We start from the raw sequence: 25,249 nt of genomic DNA on the forward strand, positions 1-25,249 counted from the left end.
ACACACACACACACACACATTATTACTGAGTATACTCAAGGTTTGTTGTTGGCACTGTTTCCTGATGGTATCTGAACTGTGAGACTTTGCTTTAGGTTGTCCGAAGCATGACACACCGCATGCTCAAATGCAGAAACGTGTCTTTTGGAATCTGTCCAGATCACTGTACACAGTGGACTGCATGTTCCCTCTGATTATCAAGTTCCACAGAATATGTGATAGGACAGTGTGTGTTTGTGTGTGTGTGTTTGTGTGGGTGTATGTGGGTGTTTACTTATTCTTAGCAGTTTGAAGATTAGAGGACACTTTGGTTGCACACTTTGGTTGCTGGTCCTGTAAATGACCTGTTTCTGTCTGTAATGTGAATGAATCTCTCTCTGAAACGTCATTTATCTACACACTAAAAAATTGACATCTGCTCATTAAAGCTGACTAGTATCTTTACTGTATCCTTATGATATTTTAACCAAACACATTTACACTTGGTAGTCGAATGCATCTGTACGGTTAGTCAAACTGAATTCACCTGGTTTTAAAGCAATTATTACTGGTGTTTTGGTTGTACTGGGTGGAGTTTTTGTTGTTATATGCATCTTGGAGAGACTAAAACATGTGACTCAAACGTGTCTCACAACATCTCCTGACACAGTTTGAGTCATCAGATTTGTATCTGTTTCATAAGTATCTTAAGGGGTCATAATGCTAACATTATTTTATATTAGAAACAGTGGCACTTGAAAGGTTCTGAACCCTTCAGAATTAGTTTTTTAAAATTAATTTCTTAAAGTAGACCAAAATATTATACTTGGTCATTTATTTATTGAGGAAAATGACCCAATATTACATATTTGTGTGAACCTCCAGGGTTAGCAGTGGAGTTGTTGATACTTATCAGGCTGGAAAAGGTTACAAAACCATCTCTAAAGAGTTTGGACTTCACAAGTCAGTCAGACAGGTAACAGTGTACAAATGGAGGAAATTCAAGGCCATCGTTACCCATTATTTAGCATGGCAAGGCTGCAAGGAGAAAGCCGCAGCTCTACAAAAAGAACATTGCTGCAGTTTGCTAAAGATCACATGGACAAGCCAGAAGACTATTGGAAGAATGTTTTGTTTACTGATGAACCAAAAAAAAAAAAATAATGATTTGTTGAAATAAATATTGTTATGTTTGAAAAAATGTAAAAACAACATTTCAACATAAGAATCTTAGCCCATCTATGAAACATGGTGGTGGTTGTATCTTGGGTTTGGACCTGTTTTACTGCATCTGGGCCAGGACGGATTGTCTTCATTAATGGAACATTGAATTTGGAACTAAATCAGATACTTCTGAATTAAAATATCAAGACATCTGTACATAAACTGAATCCAAAGAGAAGGTGGGTCATGCAGCAAGACGACGACTCAAAGCATGCAGGATTTTCTACCAAAGAATAATTTAAGAAGAGTAAATTTAATGTTTTTGGAATGAAATGGTCAAGTCAAAGTCCTGACCTTAATCCATCAATCAATAAATCAATTGAAAGTTTGTAGAAGGACCTAAAGGAATTGGTTAATGTAAGGAAACCCAACAATATCTCAAGCTGTAGAGCTGAAGCTGTTCTGTACAGAAGAATGGGTTAAAATTCCTTCAAGCCGGTAAAAGCTTAGTTGCAGTTAGTCTCATTCGTTTAACTTGGTTCTCTTTATCTACTTTTAGTAAAAGTAATCTGTAATCGAGTGGGCCGTAAACCTGTTCTTTCTTACGCATGTTTCCATAATAATGGGAGGTTCATGTCCCAACATGCTCCTAACATCCAGGATGTTTAAATGGATGGAACTTGTTTTTCTGTTTTTGTTGTTTTGTTTCCTCAAACTTCAGGAATGTGTGCTGATGACTCTCCTGTGATTCCACATAATATGAGGAAAATATGACACACTTGTGGGTTTGATTAAAAGATGAATCATGTGTTTTGTGCGTGTTCAGGCTCACCTGGTGGCTGCGTTCGAGCAGAGCTTGGGAAATATGACCATCAGACTGCAGAGCTTGACCTTGACGGCAGAACAGAAGGTAAGGGAGTGTTAAGATATGTACAGGTACATGTATAGGCATTTGCGTTTGTGTTAAAGCAGCATTATGTAGCATTTTTACCTTCAAATGCTAAAAACAGCTTCAAAATAATCATTATTTCCATTTATTTGCTAGTGTGGGCCTGTTACACAGATAACTGCACAGTGTAACTCTGGTGAAGTGGGCAAGAGAATGTAATTTCACCTTTCACCATTCACCTTTAGCGGTGGTTGGTTTCATATCTTTCAACGATTGCTGGGCGGTATGACCAAAAATGCGTATCACGGTATTTTACAAGATTCTGATGGTTTCACGGTATTTCACTGTATTTTTCTTATTATTATTATTATTATTTATAGTTTTTTATGCCTGGGCTTTAATATACAATTGTGACTTACTGTACTGTTACAGTACAGTACATATGATATCAAATATTAAGGCTTTAAATTAAGCCGTTGACTAGTATTGGGTTTACTTTGTCCCACACAATTACAGTTAACAAATAAATTCATTTTAGTGTGCATTAATATTATCTTTTAAGCTTCAGTATGAATATATTTAAAAGGGCTAAAGTTACTCATACTGCAAGGAGCAGCAGCAGAAGCTCCAGGAGTTCTGTTCTCATGTTTCTCCAGGCCAGATAGCGTAAGACTCCACCAGAGCTGAGCTGCTGTTTCTCCAGTTTGTTAGCTTGTTATGCTAACTAACTAGCATTAGCTAGCGAACTCTGCTACTGTGCTTTTTTTGCCGGTGCTAAACAGCACTCCACAGCGCCTCTAGTGGTATGGTGGTATGTGAAAAATGCATACTGGTTCTAATTTGCCCTCTGGAATACCATTTTTTCCACCCAGCACTACTCTCTAGTTGTCCAAGAGTGCATGTGTAAAGCATATCCTTTGGCTCAAAGTGCCAAATACATTTCCCAACTATTTGGGAAGCTCAAGATCAATTTAATACTAATTTCTCTCATAATGCTGCTTTAAAGCATGTAATGAATATATATAATGTTTTTATTTTAAAGTAGATCACTCATTTTTCTCTCTGTCTGCTTGTAGGACACTGAGCTGAATGATCTAAGGAAGACCATTGAGCTGCTGAAAAAGCAGAACACTGCAGCTCAGGCTGCCATCAGTGAAGTCATCAACACACCGGATGCCCCAAGCAAAGGTCTGCCCTAGCACTGCTTTAGTCACACTTTTTCCATATGGGTTTTCATGACTAATGAGCTCTTTCCACATTTATGGGCTGCCACATCTGATGGTTTCTTCAATCTGTGATTCCGGTTTAACCAAATCAAACGTATAAAAAAAGATAATTAAAGTCCAAGGCATATTTCTGTGCTGCTAGACAAACGCTGCCATACCTGGATCTACATCAACCCAACACTTCAACAGATCAGAACACACCCAACAGATCAGTTCTCATTTATTTATTTTGTGGTTTTGATGTTGGTGAATGTTAGCAACATAGAAATGCCTTTTTTTCTTTCTGGCTCTACCTAATGCCAGCTATCATTATGTTCAAGCTAATACATTTAGAGAGAAGGGAACCATATGCTAGTGCATATTAAAAAAGTAGAATATTATTGAAAAGTTACTTTATTTCCATTCAAAATGTGAAACTCATATATTATATAGATGTATTACATAGAGAATGATATGTTTTATTTCTTTTATGATTGATGATTGTGGCTTGCAGGCTATGAAAAATCACCCAAAAATCAGTGTCTCGGATAGTTCAAATTTAATATAAGACCATTTGGTACTTTTGCCACTGTGGGCAGTATGCCAAGTCCTGCTGGAAAATAAAATCTCAATAAATCTCTATATAAAAAGATTATATAACACAGTGGACCAACACCAGAAGATGACATGACTCTTCAAACCATCACTGATCATCAGTAAACTTTACATTTCATTTGTAAATGTAAGGGATCAGAGTCTGGAGGAAGAGTGGAGAGACACACAGTCCAAACTGCTTGAGGTCTAGTGTGAAGTTTCCACCAATCAGTGATGGTTTGGAGAGACATGTCTGATATCTGCTGGTGTTGATCCACTGCGTTATATTATCAAGTCTTCAAGCACTTCATGCTTTTTTATCCTCTCTTTCTCTCTTTATAGACTCCTCCAGTGCTTCTTCCAGGTCAGTAGGTGATTTGCGGATCCACAGACAGCATTCCTCCGACAGCGTCTCCAGCATCACCAGTGCTACCAGTCACTCCAGTGTGGGCAGCAGTCTGGAGCTAGATGCCAAAAATAAGAAGAAAAGGAAAAACTGGGTTAGTTTTACTCATTCTGTTCCTCTGTCTACCAACCAGTGAATTTAACTAATCAGTCCTGGATCAGTTAATACATTGGAGTGGAGTGGATTTTATTCTTCATGCTACATTATCAGGGAAGGTGTTCACTTCTTTCAATCTCACACACAAACTTATAATTCACACTCCATTTTTTGTTGTTGTTATAATGGGGTGAACTAGGCATACTTTGGCCATATATTTCCATTACCTGTATATTAGCATCATTAATGTAGCATGTAATGTAGCATTGCTGGTTTAGTTGGGCTGTGGATGTGTAGCCAAGTGTTCACAACTTCGTACCATGGGCAATATGGCCCTTAAATAATATCACAATATTTCAAGGTGTTTTTCCAATAGCAATATTATTGGTGAAATGACAAAACATTGAATTAAAAAAAAAGAATAATTTCAAAAATACACTACTGCAACAAAATTAATATTATATTTTATGTGGTGTAATTATTGCATACGATATGATATTTCACATCCCTAAATGAGATTTTCACCAGATTGTAAAAGAAATTGAGTCGATGATATTTAATGATACTAATAATGCAATTCATATATCCAGGATTTAAATAAAATAAATGATACTGAACAGATATAATCTGTCTCTATTAGATGTTATTTAACGGGAAATGATAACAGTGTGATTTGTTTCTTTTTTTACAAAGCAGCAAAAAAGTTGTATCCTGATGGCCCATCTGGCCCTAAAATAGTATCACAATATTTCAAGATATTTTTGCGATAATATCAGAGTATATACCCACTACATTATACCAGCTGTATCCTACATTGACCCACATTCTCATATACACATTAAGTACTGTAGGTCTTTAGACAGCTAAGCATATTATTGCAGTTAATATAATATAATATAATATAAATTTACAGTGCACTATTTAATATATACGATAATTGGAAAAAATACTAGACACCTATAAGGAGATTTTTTTTGTGTGTGTGTGTCAATTTTGTTTATAGTTTAATATTTAATTTGAGTTAATATTAGTTATTATTGTTTTTAATTTTAATATAATATCATTTATACAGCATAGTCTGTCTGCAGACGCGTACATGTGGATGCAGTTGCTGGTTATTTTGCACCTATTTGGATATATATATATATATATATCATGAAATATATAGGTCTTATAAAAAACACATTTTGACATCACACTCTTTCTCTCTCTACTCAGTCGCCGTGTGCAGGTGGAAAGGTGAATATTCTCAGCAGGACAAAATGCCCAGTGCCTTCCCTCCCATTAGCCAGAACTTTCACTTTCTTTTACTGCACTTGGTGTGCTGAGTTGAAGTGGTAATTATCTTTATAAATAAGCTTTATGACCGGACCTCAAGTGCAGTAAACAGTGGCTTTAGTGGGCTGCTAGGTTATCTGTAGATAGAGCTCTGTTATTGAGAGTTGAAGGAAAATGCTTTAGTTTGATGCTTCTCCCTACTGAAAATTAAATGCAGTGTAATGCTATATACTTGAATACATTTTTATATACCAAAAAATCAAACCTAGCATTAATGTTGTATTTTCAGTAGGGGTCCTCAGACTCTTTTTTGAATCTGTGCTCCTGTGCCCTCTGTCTCCCTCTCCTGTTCAGGCTGTGTCCTGCGTGGGAGGGAAAGCTCAAGATGACTATGTACGCTGTCCTCTATTGCTGGAAAGTTGCTCTGTTAGCAGTGTAGATTGTGTGATAGGATTAATTGAATATTCTTCCATGTCAGTATCTTTGGAACCTGTGGTGGAATATACTCTTAATCACTATAGATAGAGCGCTATGTATTTAGATACAGTGCTGTGTGTTTCTTTGTGCTTGTTAATTTTTGTGTAGTTATACTGTAACAGTTCTTATACAGTTCCACAATGACCCCTTGTTTTTTTAAGGATATCTAGAACAGGTCAGGTATAATTCAGTGTAAGTACATGTATGCCAGGTACAGTGTCTCACAAAAGGGAGTACACCCTCACATTTTTGGTAATTGGAAATATTTTATTATATATATTTTTTATGGGACAACACTAAAGATATGACACATTGATACAATGTAAGATAGGGAGTGAACAGCTTTTTTTAGTATTACTGTCTCAACCACTGGGAACAAAAATAAGTACACCCTTTAGGTGAAAATGGCCAAATTGTGCACAAAGTTTCAATATTTTTTCGATAGTTTTTATATTTTCCAGCACTGCCTTAACTCGCTTAGACTTGGAGTTGACTGGAGACGGTGGATGGTTCCCTTGAGGATGCCCCACAGATGCTCAAAGTGTCATATCTTCATTGTTGTCCCTTGAAAAGATATACCGTATGTTTCGGACAATAAGTAACACTTACAATCCTTTAATTTTCACAAAAATTGACAGTGTGCCTTATGTGTGAATTCTACCAGTCAGGTATTTAGGAGCAGTACAGCGTTATGAGGGTGAGTTTTCAGTGACGTTTCTCCAGCACTATGGCTGGGTGCAGCAGCATTAGCATTAGCCGCTATCCACAGAGCTAGCTCTTGTGGCATTTAGAGGCGAGTATATTGGACAGTAGTGTGCAAGTTTGGTATATAAAACAAGCTACGTGGGGGTGAACCTCTAATTAATAGCTCCCTGGCTTACCAGAACACTCAGGGTTCCTCAGTGTAGCGCTATTGGTTAGTGGGTAAAGCTCACCCTTAGACAAAATATTGGAAATCTACGCTTACTGTAAATAAACAGAAGTGCTTTATTCACCCAAATAATCTGTGTAGATTAACATCCAGGCCTTGTTTGACTTTGAAAATTATTATTATTATTTTTTTTTTGTAGAAGAAGAAGAAGAATTACAGATTTTTTTATTTCCCATTTCCATTAAGAGTGGAAACATGGCAACACTCTTGCTCACTTCAATGTATGCATCCTTACTAGTGTCGCTTTAATGCGCTTTATAATCCGGTGCACCTTAAGTATGAAAATAGACCAGAAAAGAAACTTTCATTGATAGTGCGCCTTATAATCCGCCTTATAATCAGAAAAATGCGGTAAAAATATTTACACATTTGTGAGGGGTGTGTTTTTCTCACTTTTGAGAGATACTGTGTACTTAAACTGTTCTGTCCCATCAAAACACACCCTGCTTAACTCCACTGGCAGCGTTTCAGATTGGGACGTCCTTAATTTCAGTGTTTTCCGACTCTAGCATTCCTGAGGTCTTCAGGTGATTAGTAATCCCTTGCTGAGTTGAATCAGATGTGTTACAGCAGAGAAACACTTCTGAGACGCCCTGTTTCCAGTCTCTCCCCAGATGACCCCTCAGTGAGAGTGATTTGTAGGGGCTGGGTGACACTGTTAGAATCTATGGATTCCCCCTTTAGTTTAGCTCTGTAGCTGTTGGCTCTTTCTGTTCGTTCTGCGTTCTTTATCACAGTTAGTGCAGAAAGCACCTAAAACACATACTTTCAGTCTAGCATAAGCTCTGCTGACTGGGAGTAATTATCAGTATAGCTGAGCGTGGTGTGCTGAAATATTGATTTTCTCATTTTCTCTGTGCTCTCGTCTCGGTGAAAAGGTTTATGAGGTAAGTTTAATCGCCGTTGCAGCACAGTGTTGAACAGTGATCACTCGTTGGATTGTTTGAGATTCCAATGCCATACTATGTCTTTTAACTAAGACTAAATTGTTGTTTTCATGCATGTACTCATTTGTACTATTAATTCACTTTCATTTTGCCTACATCACAAAATCCTACATTTTGCCTTTTTTTACTTTTTTTTTAATAAGAATGAACCATTCATTACATTACATTACATTTTGCAGATGCTTTTGTCCAAAGCGACTTACAATAGTCAAGTACAAAAGTAATAGAAGTTAAAGATAAAACATTTTTAGATAGGGCTTAAAGGATGTCAAAGGGAAATAATGGGATTGAGGAGTAGAGAAGGGGAAGAAGGAGTTAGTGTGTTAGAGGTGTTAGGAGAGTAAGTGCTCTTTGAAGAGCTCTGTCTTCAGGAGTTTATTAAAGATAGTGAGAGATTCTCCTGATCTGGTAGTGGAAGGTAGTTAGTTAGAGGTGTTAGGAGAGTAGGTGCTCTTTGAAGAGCTCAGTCTTCAGGAGTTTATTGAAGATAGTGAGAGATTCTCCTGATCTGGTAGTAGAAGGTAGTTAGTTAGAGGTGTTAGGAGAGTAAGAGCTTTTTGAAGAGCTCAGTCTTCAGGAGTTTATTAAAGATAGTGAGAGATCCTCCTGATCTGGTAGTGGAAGTTGGTTTGTTCCACCATTGGGGAACTCTGTATGAGAACAGTCTGGATTGCTTTGTGTGAATGTTTGGCAAAGCGAGGCGACGTTCATTGAAGAGCTTTGAATTTGATGCGAGCATCAACTGGTAGCCAATGGAGCTCAATGAACAGCGGGGTGACACGTGCCCGTTTTGGCTGGTTGAAGACCAGACGTGCCACCACCCCAATAATACCTGATCTGTGTAGTCTGTCCTGTGGGATACAGGGAAAGGAGAAGCAGATACAGGACTACAGTCTGTAATTATAGAGCTACGCAGTGCTTCTACAGTGGTGCTTTAGAATTCTTCTATATTGTTCTATATTTCTGCATAAATATGCCCTAAATCAGCATCAGATTTTCACACACGTCCTAAAAGTAGATAAAAAGAACCCAGTTAAACTAATAAACCACTGCCTGACTGTCTAAATTAACTGTGAACTGTTTCTCTCTTGCCATCTACAGCTGAGGAGTTCGTTCAAACAGGCTTTTGGGAAGAAAAAGTCACCCAAGTCGGCCTCGTCACACTCGGACATTGAGGAAATGACGGACTCGTCCATGCCTTCCTCTCCCAGACTGCCTTACTGCCCCCCCAACACAGCCCCTCTGCTCAGACACTCGCACTCCAACTCACTGTAAGCACCTATACTTCATTCATACACACCTCTGAACTGGATCTAAAAGTTTTAACATGTTAAAACATTGATAGATTAAGGTTAGAGAGAAGAATCACTGGGTAAAAAAACTCTTAAAAAAAATTAAAAATAAAAAACAGCATAAAGCATCATATGTAGATGAAGGTATAAGCATATCAAGTTCTCTTTATTGTGGGGACATGTGCATGTAAATGAGATTTGAGCCTTTTTAAGCCAAACACTAAGCCCGAACCAATGCACAATCTGAACTTTGTCCGGTTCAGCCCGAGATATGCCACCACTTTCTTCGGGCCTTGTGGGGTTAGGCCCAAGAAAATGGTCTGTAATTTAGGCCTACTTTCTTACTGCTATTTTATTTTTTATGAAGCTATGGAGTGATAATCACGATATAGCAAAGTAACAAATCACACTCTGAGCATTAAAAAAAGCTGCAGAAGTGAACATGTTATAATCACACAGCACTGCCTGCAGCACTTGTCTGAGTTACACTCTGGAGCTCCATTCTTAATAAAGGGTTTTCTTAAATTACAGGTCTATGCTTCTTCCATGCTGCACTGTTCTCATTAACATCAGTCTGAACAGACTTCGCTCTGTATTTAAAAGATCAGTTTTAACACTCTACTTACTAAAAAAATGGGGTTTAAATCAGGGTTGAGACTGCGTATAGGCTTTGGTGTGCTTTGGTATAGTAAGTGAGATTTTGCTCTATTCAAATACATGTGAATGGGGCATCAGTGCTAGGCTAAATAAGGCACAGAGCTAATGTACATGCACATGTCTCCACAACAAAGAAGACTAATCATGCTTACATCATCACCTAACAGTACATTTCGTTGCTGTCCAATGAAAAACAAGTATCTCCAGAACAGCAGACAACTTTACAGGAGAGAGAAAAAACCTCAACACTTTCAGTGGAAATCAATGTAAAAAGAGATTATTTAAGGTCATTTTAAAGTAATTCTATTGGTCTGTTTGTCAAGAAATTTCGGCACAGTGTAAGGGACAGTTTGTCTGTCCAAATTATGTAGTAAACTAAAAATAGACAAAAATGGAGATACTTGTTTTTCATTGGACAGCGACGATATGAGGATATATTTTCTTCCACACAGAGATAAATGCACTTGCATGAGCATGCTAGTCTTGTAAGGGGATATATAGTACCTCATATGATCAACATATCATTAAGAAAGAAGAAAAAACAGAGGTTCGATCACAAATTACACACTGTATTGCACCATAGAAGTCTTTATGGAATATATGGATAATAGAACAATATTTACATTTATTCATATGTCAGTTTTTGAAATGTGTATATACTTATGTGGTTCACTAGATAGGAAGAAGGGGAATATTTGAGATTTAGCTAGAAGCATTGTCACATTTTTGAAAGCTCAGTTTTCTGAGTAATCAAAAAGTTCAATTTTCCATGAATAAAACTGGTGATTTGTGTAAATAGGATGTTGTTTGACCTATATTGGTATATGTGTGTATGTATGTGTAGCCCTCTTCTCTCCTCACTCTCTGCTTATGGAAGTGGATGGGGCTGTAACAGGGCTCCCATCAGGACCACCTCTCTGGCACGGTAACAGAGACCAAACCAAAATCTTTAATTTTAATTTTAAATCCAGAAAAATCCATTTTAATCATCTATATCTGTATCTGATCTGAAAATTGCTTTCTTGGCTGAATGCAGTCAGTCAAATCCTCACAGTAATCCAAGTTCAAATCTTTTGTAGTAGAATAGAGGCTGATATTGGAGTGAAATTAATGATAAAGTCTTAATGAATACCCTTGAATGTTTAGTTTTCAATAAAGTTTTGGACATATAGAAATAATGTACTCATAAGTAAATTGACTTAAGTGACTCAATTTCTAACAAACAAACAAGAACTGAATGAAATACTGACACATTTTATGTGTGTGTGATTTACTGTATATAATCGTATGCACCAATAAATTACTAACAAGTTACTAACGGCAGTTACTCTTGTATTAAAACATTAACCCTTGTGTGGTGTTCATATTTTTGTTACTCGTTTACTTTGTTACTTGTATTTAATTCAGCAAAATTAAGCAATTTTACATTAAAATGCTTTACACATGCTTGCTTCACCTAAATTGCAAGCAATATAAACAGCTTACATGGTTAATATTTGCCCTTTACCTTTCTTATGTTACATTTCTTTTAAAAAGTGCTACTCTTTTTTTATTATAGTTTTTTAATAAAATGTAAAAGAAAATGAATTAAACTCAAGATATGAGTAGAAAATTTGTTTAGTTTCAAATTTACAAATGAAGCAATGTTTATTAGCCCTTGACCAAACATACTGTATGTAATATAAATGTGTGTGTGTGGGGGGGGGGGTGTACAGTGTGTGTTTATCGAAAATGTGTTTTGATATATGTTTTCCACAAAAAATGATCCAATGCCAATGAGTTTGAGTTAGAAAAAATATTTTTTTAGTATCATTTGATGAAAAATTAAAATGCGTCCCACAGACCCGAACACCACACAAGGGTTAAGACAGAGAGCCCTATTTTAGCGATCTATATGTGAGCTTGATTTAAAGCGCGTCATTATGTAAAAAGTACCTCTTGTGCAGCTCAAAATGCATGCAATGAGCATCGAAATGCGCCCTGCACAGCGTGTAAGATAGGGCCCAGTGTGGTTTATATATTGTTGTAATATTTCTGTGTTTATTAATGTCTTTGCGTATGTGTGTTGCTTTGTAGTATTTCTGAGTGTGCGGACAGTGATGCAGAAACGGTGATGCAGCTGCGCAGTGAGCTGCGGGATAAAGAGATGAAACTGACAGACATCAGACTGGAGGCTCTAAGCTCCGCCCACCAGCTGGACCAATTCCGAGAGTCCATGAACCGCATGCAGGTCAGTGCCAGAGACGCATTCAGCCTTCAGCCACTTTCATTAGCTCACCTCAAATAAAAAAAAAAGGTTTTGTATCATATCCAAAAGAGTATGAGAAATAAATCAGATTAATGCATTCTATACATGTTCAGAATGTTTGGCGTTAGTTAAAACCTTAGTAACTCAAACAGACAACAAAATATGTGGTCTCAAACAAATTGTTGGTCCCATTTTGGGGAAAAGTTGACCTAGCTGACAAAGTAAATCTTCGTCTTCTTTAAGTAATAAAGGAAAATAAAAATGAAGTCTTGGCAAAATACACCCTCAGCGATACATGAATCAGCATAGAAAATGAATGCGGATCATTTTTGACCCATGTGTGCATTAGAGGGGTAGAGATACAAAAAGGGCTATTATTAAAAAAGTAAGAAAGATAAAAATAAGGATGTATGACCAAAATAAAAAGTTAATTGAGAAATACATTAAATGACTGAATTAATATATTGCTAAAATACAGCTCTGAAAAAAGAGACCATTTAAAAATAAAGAGTTTTTATATTTTACCAAATTGAAAACCTCTGGAATATAATCAAGAGGAAGATGGGTGATCAAAAGCCATCAAACCACCAAACTGAACTGCTTGAATTTTTGCACCAGGAGTGACAAAGTTATTTAAAAGCAGTGTGTAAGACTGGTGGAGGAGAACATGCCAGGATGCCAGCATGAAAACTTTATGAATATGAACTTGTTTTCTTTGCACTATTTGATGTCTGAAAGCTCTTAATCTTTTTGTTATTTCAACCTTTTGTCATTTTCTGCAAATAAATGCTCTTAATCAGATTTTTTTAAATGTGAAAGAAATGTTGTCTGTAGTTTATAGAATAAAACAACAATGTTCATTTTACTCAAACATAAACCTATAAATAACAAAATCAGAGAAACTGATTCAGAAACTGAAGTGCTCTCTTAATCTTTTTCCAGAGCTGTATCTAATCATTCATTCACATCATGTTTGGTGTCTGAAGGTTAATTTGTAGTGTATTGTATTGTATTTTTTGGTTTGTTGTTTTTAGCTGGAGATTGAGAAGCTAAAATCAGAGAATGACCGGCTGAGAATGGACAGTAGGGGGAGCTGCAGCACAGCCACCTCTCAAACATCTATCAGCCCATCATCTATCGGCCTTTCCTCACAGCTCAGTCTGACCGAGTCCACCAGCCTAGGTATTAACACATCATCAGAAATTACTCAATTTATTACATGTTAATTGCAGTTAACAGTTAAAACCACTCACTGTGATAATTCAGTATATTACTTTGGTCTGATGTGACTGTAAAACAAACTTATGTATGTCTGTGTTTGTAGACATGCTGCTGGATGACAGTGGAGACGGAAGCTCTCGTAAAGAAGGACAGCACGTTAAGGTTGTGGTTAGCCTGGAGAGAGACCATGAGTGGAAAGAGGTCAGAATCATTTTTCTGTCATTTTTTTAGAATCATCACTTCTGCTGCCCTGCATATCTAACCCCTCAGAACAGTATTTTGTTGTTCCTTAGATAAAACACATACAGATCTAATGTGTAGAAACTGTCTATAACAGATTTTTAAAGAGGTTTTTACATCATTGAATAATTACGTTACTTCATTTAGGTTCAGCTTAAAGGAACAATCAGTAATAAATGTGAGAGAATGTGTGAGAGAATGAATGGCAAGTTCATTATCCAAACACTGGATAGAGTTGTGTGCCCCATCCGCTCCTCCCCAGACACGAAGCTCACACAGGTTGCCAGTTTGACACATTGTTACAATAGCAAGCGACGACAAGTGAATATATATATTTCAGTATCCAAAATGCCCATCTCTACTACTCTAGTGGTGGTGATAAATTACCTAGCTTTGGTTAGCAACCTTACTGAAGCTCAATGATTAACTGTTCCAGTAAAATACAGCCAGCCACCCCATTTCCTTGGCCGCAGCACACTGTTTGCCCGCTGATGTGTCCTATATCTGGCAACCCAGGGTGTGGAAATTGGACTGGTGGAATAGTGGTGGGCAGGTTCGGAAGTTCACACAGTTCAAATAAGAACATATTTGCAGAAGTTCTTCTGACACCAGCTGTCTTTGCTTTAATTTAAAACATTTTTAATATATGATGATACATCTGAATCGTGTTGTGAGTTACCACTGACAGAATTCTCATTAGCACACCTTTAAATTGACTTTAATGGATACAGTGCAAGTAGGCTTCCCCACATTGTGTTTGTAGTCTTTCCTGGTGTCCTAATGAGTGGGTTGGGTAATTGGCTGAGCAGAATTGGGGAGAAAATGGGGAAAATGTGAAATAAAAAATTATACAAGCTTGCCATCGTCTTCCACAGAACCATTTAAACAATTGGACTAGAAATTTGAGACAAGTGTACCAGTCATTCATCAATTTCTCACGCACAGATGAGAAAACAATCAGGGAGGGAATCCAATATATTCCAATTTATCCTATATTTGTCTTTGTGTGTTTGATTCTCACAGGACTGCAGGCCACACAACTTCTTATTAGGCTGCATCGGCGTCAGCGGCAAAACCAAATGGGAGGTTTTGGACGGTGTAGTGAGACGCCTCTTTAAGGTACAGTGATGCTGATGTTTTTTTATTTATTTATTTTTTTTTTTCATAATAAACACAAACAAAAACACATCTGACGTTTGGTTGAATCTTGCTTTTCTGCCACTGCAGGAGTATATTATTCATGTGGACCCACTCACACAACTGGGCCTGAACTCTGACAGTGTTTTCAGCTACAGTATTGGAGATGTTCACCGCACTGAGAAAACAGACAGTCCAGAGCTTCTGCCCTGTGGATATCTGGTGGGGGACAGTAACACCATCTCCGTTAGGCTAAAAGGTACAGAAAGAGGATAATGGATGAGAGCTTCTCTTGTATTTTTTATATTTTTCATTTTTACTGCTTTTTATTATACGTACATTATATATTTCGTTTCCCGGTTAGTGTTCTCCAAAAAAACACTTTTAAACCGCTTTGCAGGAAGGGACAGTGGTGCTTTGTTACAGTTTGTGAACCATTTAGAATTTTTAATATTTCTTCATAAATATGACCTAAAACATCATCCGATTTTCACACACATCCTAAAAGTAGATAAAAAGAACCTAGTTATACTAATTAGCCAATACATGTATTTATTGAGGAAAATGATCCAATATGACATATTTGTGAGTGGTAAAAGTATGAGACAATGGAATGGTATGTGTGGGCAGTTTGTTTTATTTAAAGAACAGGGATTTATCAAAGTCTTCAGAAAAAGAGTTATTGATGCTCAGCGGGCTAGAAAATGTTACAAAATCAAATATAAATAGTTTGGACAGATTGTGGACAAATATGTGTTTAGTCTGTAAGGTCACAAAGGACCCTGTGGTAACTTCTAAGCAACTGAAGGCCTCTCTCGCATTGGCTAATGTTAATGTTCCTAAGTCCACCCTGAGAAGAACACTAAACAACAATGTGTCTGGCGGGAAGGAGGAAGAAAAAAAAAAAGCAATTGCTTTCCAAAAAGAACATTGCTGCTTGTCTGCAGTTTGCTAAAGATCACTTGGACAAGCCAGAATTATATTATGAACGTTACAATGTTATTGAATGTTTTGTGGCCAGATGAGACCAAACATAGTGTTATGTTTGGAATAAAGAAAGACATTGCATTCCATTATAAGGACTTTAACACATCTGTAAAACATGGTGTTGGTAGTATCATTGTTTGGGCCTGTTTTGCTGCATCTGGGCCAGGATGGTCTCATGTTTTTGTCTCATTTTTGTCAATTGTCTGCCTGACATTACACCACTAAATCTTGAGGATTTTTATTCAAGCATTACGGCAGCTTCTTCAAGTGTCATGTAGGAGATTTCAATGCCCTCAAATTTCCAGAATGTAAATAAGTGCAGAATCACCTGTATACAGGAAAAGGCATTTTAAAAGGTTAACTGGGTTCACTTTTGTGAAAATCTGGGGTGAAAAGCAGGGGTGTCCAAACTACGGCCCGCTGGCCATTTGCTGCCTGTTTCCTTTTTTGCAGCGGCCCGCGAGGTATTTTAGAAATAGAATGAAAGTTGGCCCGCTGTTAAGCAGGTTTTTATAATATGAGATTCAAAGTTTGAATGCTAGGTGTCAGAAACCGGCCAAAGAGTCTAAAAGCGCAGAAAGTGCGCAGTTCTAGTGCAGAAAAACAGGCCAAAGAGTCTAAAAGCGGAAAGAGTGTGCAGTTTTAGTGCAGAAAAACGGGCCAAAAAGTCTAAAAGTGGAGAGAGTGCACATTTCTAGTGCAGAAAAACGGGCCAAAGAGTGTAAAAGTGGCGAGAGTGCGCAGTTTTAGCGCAGAAAAATGGCAAAAGAGTCTAAAAGTTGTAGTAATTAAGGAGTTTAATATTAAGAGACATCATGAAATGAAACATCAATTTGAAAAATCTTAGTTTACACAACACTGTCAAAGATAGATAAAGATAGTGAGTCAAGTAAAATGGTGTGTACATAAAAATAATCAGGAAAATGTATTATTTAAAGTGGTATATTTCATTATTTGTTTTATTACAGAGTCCGTGGCCTGTGACTTCAAATATATTTCTCCTTCTGGCCCCAACAAAAAAAGTTTGGACACCCCTGCTCTAAAGGGTTCACAAACATTCAAGCAGCACTGTAGATCACAACAAGCACAAGTGCTGAATATATTCTCTGTCTCCCTCTGCAGGTGTTGCAGAGAACAGTCAGGACGAGCTGGTGTTTGAGACCCTCATTCCGAAGCCCATCCTGCAGAGGTATCTTTCTCAGCTCAGAGAACACCGCCGCATCATCCTCTCTGGACCCTCCGGCACAGGCAAGAGCTTTCTGGCCACGAGGCTGGCTGAACATCTGGTGCTGCTGGAGGGAAGGACACTGGCAGACCGGGTCATCGCATCTTTCAACGTGGACAATAAATCCAGCAAGGTGATTTAGAAATGTTAGGATATTAAAGAATATATTTCACAGTAAATACTGCATTGTCTGTATCACATATTGGATAAGTGTTAATCTAATACTAATAAAAATCTAATATTGTTTTGCAGGAGCTGAAGCAGTACCTCTCTAATTTAACCGACCAGTGTAACAACAGCACACAGGCTGGGGAACTGCCTCTGGTCGTCATCCTCGACAACCTGCATCACGTGGGCTCTTTAGGAGAGATCTTTAACGGCCTGCTCAACTGCAAAAAACACCGCTGGTCAGTAGCAACACTGTGGACACTATAGCATTATGGACACTATAAGGCAAAACCCTTTATTTCTGCTGTAGACTGAAAACATTTGAGTTTGATATTAAAAGATAAATATCAGACTAAAGATCAATAATTCAGCTTTTAATTTCCAAGCACTTTTGTTCATTGGGGGAAAGAAGTAAAAGTTTTTAAAGTGACCCAGTAAATCTCCAATGCTGTTGCTCACAAGAAAAAGGGGTGGGTTCAGATATAAAGTGTACAGTAAATAGCCGCAAATAAAAGCTGAATTTATTTATGTATTTATTTATGTATTTATTTATTTATTTATTTATGTATGTATGTATGTATGTAAATTGTTCAACATTTCAGTAAAATTCCTGAACATTAAAAAAATAATAATTAATAAAATAATTTTATTTAATGGTATGGAAGCAGATAGTTCAAACTGACCTTAGTCAAAGATTCAAGATTGTAACACAGTTTTTTTTTTGTGTTTTTTTTTTTGTTTTTTTTGGACGTACAGTTTGTGCAATTGGGTCTTTAATTAACCCTTTATCTGCTCTTTTACAGCCCCTATATAATCGGTACTATGAATCAAACAACACCATCAACCCCAAACCTGCAACTTCATCATAACTTCAGGTAAGTACTTCAGTATGATGTCCACTTTAGTCTTTTAATTACGGCTGTTTTTTTTATATATTCTGCAAATATTTGAGCAATTCTTGATTACGATTTATATTTTTAGTACTTTCAGTTTTTGTTTTTTATTTGTAAACTAACAACACAATTGAAAGTGATGCACAAGCTAATGTTTCCTTTACATTTAATTTTAAACAATTTTCTTTCTTTTGTTTGCCAATAGTAAGCAGCACCCTTCAACCTTATTCAGCTTTATTTATTTAATTTAAGGAAAAGTGTCAAATTTGGAAATCTTTGCCACATAAAAAGATTTTATTCTTTACAGATTTCTGACAGAAAGAAATGTCTACTACAGAAGCTACAGAGTCAAACTACTGAGATTGACTCTGTAGCTTCTAAAAGTAAAGTTGTAAAATCTCAATTTTTCCATTTTGAAAGATTGTTTTGCTCTTCACTTCTGCAGTGTTTAAAAAAAGGAAATCACATGTCCACTAGAGGGCAGTAGCCAACCATGTTGTAATGAATGCATTCAGCTACTTTAACCCTTTCAGACCTGAATTATATTCTAGGGATGAAAAAATATATAATGTATGTAATGCACTCAAAAATAAAAATTCAATAAATAAAAAAATAAAATGAATATGTATTTTAGCCTTTTGTCTATGTCCATAGCAGTGAAATAATTTGTTTAACATATTTTTATTCTGTATAACTTTTCTTCTATTGCATAAAGTGTTGAACAGTAAAATACATAAAAAACATATGGATGTTATGAAGGAAAATATGTTAACTCATTATCTAGGGGGCTCTCATGCTTTACTTCAGTTTGCAGACTTATTTTTTCACTGCATTGTGATGAGCTAAACTGCTGTTTGATTGGCTGATAAATGTCTATTCTGATGAACAATAGGTCTCAGTCTGTGTTAAGTAAACTATAAAAATTAAGAAAGCTGTATTGTGTTTTTATTGTGAATGTATTTTTTTTCAGATGGGTGCTCTGTGCGAACCACACTGAGCCAGTGAGCGGCTTCTTGGGTCGTTTCCTCCGGCGGAAGCTTCTGGAAACAGAGATCAGCAGTCGAGTGAGAAACGCTGAGCTGGTGAAGATCATAGAGTGGATCCCGTGTGTGTGGCAGCATCTCAACCGCTTCCTGGAGACACACAGCTCCTCTGACGTCACCATCGGTGAGCTCACGCACATTTTTTTAGTTCTATTAGATCTGTAAGAAACTAACTAGTAAAATGTAGAAAATGTCTAATTGCTATCTAATTTTATGTATCTTTTTTTTTCCATTTCAGGACCACGTCTCTTCTTGTCCTGTCCTATGGATGTGGAGGGGTCTCAGGTGTGGTTCACTGATTTGTGGAACTACTCCATCATCCCATACCTGCTGGAGGCTGTGCGAGAGGGCCTGCAGGTGAGCACTGGCAATGTACAGCACCAGTCAAAAGATTGGATACACCTTCATTTTTCCCTACATTTGAAATGAATACTGAAATCATCCAGACTATGAAATAACACACGAGGAATTATGTAGTAAACTCTTATCTGGGTGGCTGTTAACGTTCAGTTTCTGAGGCTGGCGCAGTCCTGATGAGAGCCAGTTTTATCATAACGTTTTTGAGTTCTTAAAAAAAAATCAGATTTACTGATTTGAGTAGTTTTTATCATAATATATATTAGAACATTACTTAAATAGGTCTATTCACTGTATACCTGTAACTCTACCTCTTCACTACTTTACAACTGATGCTCTCAAACACATTAAGAGGCAAGAAATTCAAGTCATTATCTCTTGATGAGTTCAGCACAGCTGTTAACTGAAAGCCTGAATTCCAGGTGACTCTAACTTATAAAGCTGTATTAATCTACAATGCAGAAAATACATTAAAATAAAGTAAAAACACTGAATTTAAGGTGTCTCCAAGCTTTTAACTGGTATTGTGCACTTAACCTTTTGGAGACACCTTAATTTCAGCGGTTTCATTGTGATGTATAGTTAGCTAACTTTTTACAGAAATGGTAATGTGTTTAAACAAATATACAAAGTAAAAGGTTTGTGTTCTTGTCTCAGCTGTATGGCAGAAAGGCATCATGGGAGGATCCTGCCCGTTGGGTGACGGACAGTTACCCCTGGGCCTCCAGCCCCCAGCAGCACCAGTGGCCTCCTCTGCTGCAGCTCCGCCCTGAGGACGTAGGCTTTGACGGTTACGCCCTCGCCCGGGAAAACAGCCCAGGCAAACAGGCAGCACAGGACGGATCAGAGGGAGACCCACTGGTGAGATTTCAGCAGCTTTTTACTTTAGATCAATGTAAAATTAATGCTTCTTTAATAAATCTTATGCCATTGAAAAGCCTCTTTTATATGCTGCAACATATGTAAGGAATATGTATTTGCAGGATGAGCATCAGAGCTAAATATGTGGGTTGCACCCAAGAAAATATTGCCAGATCCCAACTTATTCTGCCAAAGCCAAACAGTTTATTCTGCCATTGACTCATTTGGGGTGTCATTCTCTTTTTGGAACGCCCTCTTCATGACCTGTTTCTGACATCTGCCATTATATGTAGCTTGGCCTTTAATACAGCAGTCCTTTAACCCTTCGTCTCGTCTTTTTTTATAATAGATGAATATGCTGATGAGGCTGAAAGAAGCGGCCCACTGCACAGGCACGTCGAGCTACGACAGCGATTCCAACAGCACCAGCAACCACGACGATGTCCTGGACCCCTCACTGGAGTCTGCACTGTGAACCTCAAGCCCATCAGAGCATGGATGGTCTCTATTTACTTTACTTTAAGAGCCGAAGGGTTTTCTGTCTGGTGTACAGGGTGCTGGTAACTCTGAAGAGAAATAGATCACCAGAATGAATAGCAGAGAAGTTACTTATCACCAACTCATCATCATCATCTCCATTAAACTGCAACAACATCCACCTGCCAAATAGTTTGTGAAAGGATGTTTTACATGTTCCTCAAGATCAACAGAACAGAACTACAGGGGTTTGACAATGAAACTGAAACACCTGCTTTTAGACCACAATAATTTATTGTGGTGACGGACAGTTCTGGTGGAAACAGGAGAGTTGATTTGCACATTGAATTCTGCTGTGATTTGATCAGCCGTGGTTTTATGGGTTTTTTTTTTTTAATACAATCCGGGTTAGCATTCGAACATCCCTTTCAGACAGCTTCCTCTTACAGCGTCCACAGTTAATCCTGTTGGATGTGGTTCATCCTTCTTGGTGGTATGCTGACATTACCCTGGATACCATGGCTCTTGATACATCATAAAGACTTGCTGTCTTGGTCACAGATGCTCCAGCAAGACGTGCACCAACAATTTGTCCTTTTTTGATCTCTGGTATGTCACCTGTAATGTTGTGTGCATTGCAATATTTTGAGCAAAACTGTTAAAGCTCTTAGCCTGCTAATTGAACCTTCACACTCTGCTCTTACTGGTGCAATGTGTAATTAATTAAGATTGTCCACCAGGCTGCTCCAATTTAGCCATTAAACCAACACCAACCAACCAACACTAAAATGACAGGTGTTTCAGTTTCATTGTCCAACCCCTGTACATTTATTGGTTCTTAGGGTTTAGCAAAAGAAGATGTTTGTCTTAGCACTCTTAATGGAGCTTTTATGAGTCAGTGGTTTCCAACTCTGGTCCTAGAGAAAACCGAAAACCCCTGCCCTGCACATTTATACATTTACAAGTGGTTTCCATCACCAACACACCGCCTTCAACCAAGGAAGTTCTTGTCATGTACCTGATTGGCTGGAACAGGTATGTTGGGAACAGAATAGACTTGAAAAATGCAAAGGTATTGGTCCCCGACCTCCAGGATCAGGGTTGGGAACTACTTCCATACTCTCACTTTGTTTGTACTTTACTTCAATTGTCTCTAGATGGTGCTATAGACCTACAAAAGCATGGGGAAGGTTTCCCAGTGCAGCTTAACTCTGCAGTGCTTTATCCCAGCAAGCCTGAGCGTTCTACTTCTGTCTACTTCCTGCTGCAGAAGAACTTTAGAAAATCATTATGAATCTGGTTTCAGACTCTACTGATGTTGATTTTTACATGACTTTTACATGCACATACCAAGGAAACTCAACGCCTACCCCATTTCTACATGTCAAAGAGCACTTTTAGAGCATTTTCCAGCATTGTAGAAATGAGTGTGTTGATGCACTCTTGAAAAACATCATGCATGGTGCTAATCTCGAAGCCTAATAATGCCTTACTACTTTTATACCATCAGTAGTAGCTAATCTCATATGCTGTAACTGTTTAAACCAAAAGCATGCCACCGTATGATTGCCTTCAGATGCTTCAGGTGCTCAGTTCTGGATTGAGTCTAGCAGAACGCTTTCAATGACCAAACTCCATGAGATAATCTTGGGTTAAAGATATAAAGGTATAAAGATATAAAATCAAGGGTATTAAAAAATAGTTCATTCTGCTTTCTACTACGCTGAAAAGGATTTCTACTAGGTTTTTATACTCAATTGCTGTGAGCATTTGATTGCAATAAGTCACACAGACAACGATGTTGGATGTTGGAAGATCACTACCCTACCTCTTCCCAAACTCCCAAGCTCATCCCAACTCAAAAGCAATTGGATGGAGCACCAATACCAGAGTTTTTCATCTGCTCAAGACAGCTAGTCCTATGCTATTGGCATTATTACTTCTCTGGGTGTCTTCCATGGGTGTCCACAAACATTTGGACATATAGTGTATTTGGTGCCACTGTATTAAAGTGGTAAAATAATTCACTTTGTGTTTACATGTGCCCAAAAAAAAAAAACTTTTTACACAATGTTTCGTTATACCTCTTAAAGCAGGTTAATACAGCCTGCTCACTACAGCTACTGTTTAGGTTTTATTATTATCATACAGAAAAGCATGAACTCCATTTTTATTTGATTGAATTAACAGTCACACAATAAATAACAAGAATATAGTTCATTTTTACACCTCATTATCTCCAGTTAAGAATAACAGGTGGCTATACAACTGTGTGCTCCAGTTCATATGATTAATGATCTCATTGAACTCACATTTAATTGAACCTAAAACAGGTCAGATCATTTATTTTTGTATTAAGTCACATAACATTATAAAAACTCAATTTGAATCAAAGCAGAGCTGCACAATATGGACACGATTCTAGTATTGAACATAAATTGTGGTTATATTTTTACAAGAATATTGTGAGGTTGTTGAGCGCACTGTTAGATTTTTTTTTATTTTTATTTGCTTGTGTTATTAGTTTATTATTTTAAACATAATGCACTTAATTCTGCAAGCTATTAAAAAGATTAAACAGATTATCATTACACAGCAAATTTGCCAATGTTGAGTCAACACTGCTAGTATTTAAAGCCACAGTGTTGATTTAACTCTAACAATGTTTGTTGGAATTTTGGCAAATTTGCTGTGTATATGCTGTAGATAATGGTTGTTATATTATTCAATTAAATAGATTAAAATTAAGACAGTCTCACTAGATAAAATATATATTTAAACACATTAAACACATGGAGATGCTTCAAAAGGTTCTTTAAATGATGCCATAGAAAAGTTTAAAAAAAGATACAATATATAATTTTTGTAAAGTAGCCTGAATAGAAGAATATGAAAAACTTTTTTTAAATAAAAAAAGAGAAAAAATATTTTCATCTAATTATTTAAATCAATTGAACTTTTTCCACACATTTCTTTTACAGACTTTTTTGGTGGCTTCTTCTTTGGCTCATAACTCAATGATCACTATGTAGCAATTCTCCAAAATGACCTGAAATAAAATCTTTTACATTGACTCCCACTGAAAGTTAAAGGAAGGTTTTATCTCTCTTCTGTAAAGTTGCTTTTTTTGAGATACATGTTTTTCATTGGACAGTAATGAAATTTCACTATTCACAAATTTTACCACTTCTCTTTTTTTTCTTTTTTTTTTTTATTATTATTATTATTGTTTTTCTGCAATGTGCCTTAAATTACCAAATGAACAGCTATTAGTTAGTCTGGAGCTAAAATACTAAAATAAACACAGAAAACAAACATAGTGATCAATTACAGGCTGATTTGCATATTGATTGACTTTAACCGTAAAAGCCAGTCTCTCAGTACAGATTCAACACAGACCAGTTGTGCAGCTCAAACATGTTAAAGAGTCTTAATGTTCGATGATGTTGAGTGATTGGTGATTGGAGATTTGTGATTGGTGTTATTAGAGCACCTTTGTGAAACCGAAGCACTTCAGGACACACACACACACACACACACATGCACACACACACACACACACACACACACACACACACACACACACACACACACACACACACACACACACACATGCTCGGTAGACTCAGGCACTCGTATCAGCCAGAGTTCTGTGCTGTACTCTGAGCACACTGAGGGCCGGCGTGCCTGTAGTGATGCCGTCCGTTTTCTCATGGTGTGAATGGAGGAGCGCTCAGTGCTGCTTTGTTTGGAGAAGCGCTGTGACTTCACACTCCCCCACACTCCCTCTCACGATGCTGAGATATTCTCAGCAGCCCTTTCAGAAAGAGTTTAACACTATGCAATATTTCTGTTTTTTTATTTTTTTTATTTCTATTGTAATTCTAACAGGATGGAGTTCAGCGATGTGAATTTTTTATAAGTGTATTTGTGTTATGTAAATTGGTGAATGCAGATTCAGAGTGCAGAACCGGAGCAGGAGAAAGAGGGTTATAGTGTGTATGGAAAAGTGTTTAAGTGAAATATCTTGTAATAATAATGTGAAGTTGTTGGTAATTCTAATACTTTTGAGGGGGGTGATACGTTTTTGGTGTGTATATTTTCAGTTGTACAGTATGTTTGTAAATATTCCTCACAGAAGAGAGTCCAGTAGAGTGAAAGATTGATGTACAGCTCTTTTTCCTACCACCTGTAGATTTTGTTGTTTTATTTTTCCAGTAATAATTTGTTCCTCCGTTAAGAATAAACTTTATGACTGTTATAAAACTGGTTTTGAATGATTCTTTTTTTTAGCTAATTGAATAATGTTTGTAAATAGTTTTACCAACTTATAATTTCAAACAACAAAGGTTGTGTCAACTGTTCAAACCACTTATTTTACATATGCATCACTGCGTAATAAAAAAATACAAAAAAGTGTAGACTAATATAATTCTTTTATTTTATTTAGTTGAGGAATGCATATTGTATGTTCTGC

The 25,249-nt window shown here is 37.0% G+C and overlaps 1 protein-coding gene across 4 annotated transcripts in view; it reads left to right on the forward strand.

Moving 5' to 3' along the window:
* Window positions 1-25,038, forward strand: part of nav2b (neuron navigator 2b) — a 135,225-nt gene extending 110,187 nt beyond the window's left edge. For 3 of the 4 annotated variants that reach the window (XM_049483992.1, XM_022683836.2, XM_049483993.1), the window contains 17 exons: window positions 1,970-2,053; window positions 3,109-3,220; window positions 4,174-4,331; window positions 9,068-9,237; window positions 10,760-10,840; window positions 11,992-12,145; window positions 13,198-13,345; window positions 13,488-13,585; window positions 14,648-14,743; window positions 14,852-15,020; window positions 16,871-17,106; window positions 17,226-17,380; window positions 17,945-18,016; window positions 19,005-19,201; window positions 19,316-19,434; window positions 20,092-20,295; window positions 20,645-25,038. In XM_049483992.1, coding sequence (XP_049339949.1) covers window positions 1,970-2,053; window positions 3,109-3,220; window positions 4,174-4,331; window positions 9,068-9,237; window positions 10,760-10,840; window positions 11,992-12,145; window positions 13,198-13,345; window positions 13,488-13,585; window positions 14,648-14,743; window positions 14,852-15,020; window positions 16,871-17,106; window positions 17,226-17,380; window positions 17,945-18,016; window positions 19,005-19,201; window positions 19,316-19,434; window positions 20,092-20,295; window positions 20,645-20,770 — 2,379 coding nt within the window. In that variant the 3' untranslated portion in view covers window positions 20,771-25,038. The remainder of the gene's footprint in view (window positions 1-1,969; window positions 2,054-3,108; window positions 3,221-4,173; window positions 4,332-9,067; window positions 9,238-10,759; window positions 10,841-11,991; window positions 12,146-13,197; window positions 13,346-13,487; window positions 13,586-14,647; window positions 14,744-14,851; window positions 15,021-16,870; window positions 17,107-17,225; window positions 17,381-17,944; window positions 18,017-19,004; window positions 19,202-19,315; window positions 19,435-20,091; window positions 20,296-20,644) is intronic. The other variant, XM_049483994.1, reaches the window with a different exon arrangement.
* The last annotated feature ends 211 nt before the right edge of the window (window positions 25,039-25,249 follow it).

This window comes from Astyanax mexicanus, chromosome 10, assembly GCF_023375975.1.
Source record: "Astyanax mexicanus isolate ESR-SI-001 chromosome 10, AstMex3_surface, whole genome shotgun sequence".
NCBI classification, from domain to species: domain Eukaryota; kingdom Metazoa; phylum Chordata; class Actinopteri; order Characiformes; family Acestrorhamphidae; genus Astyanax; species Astyanax mexicanus.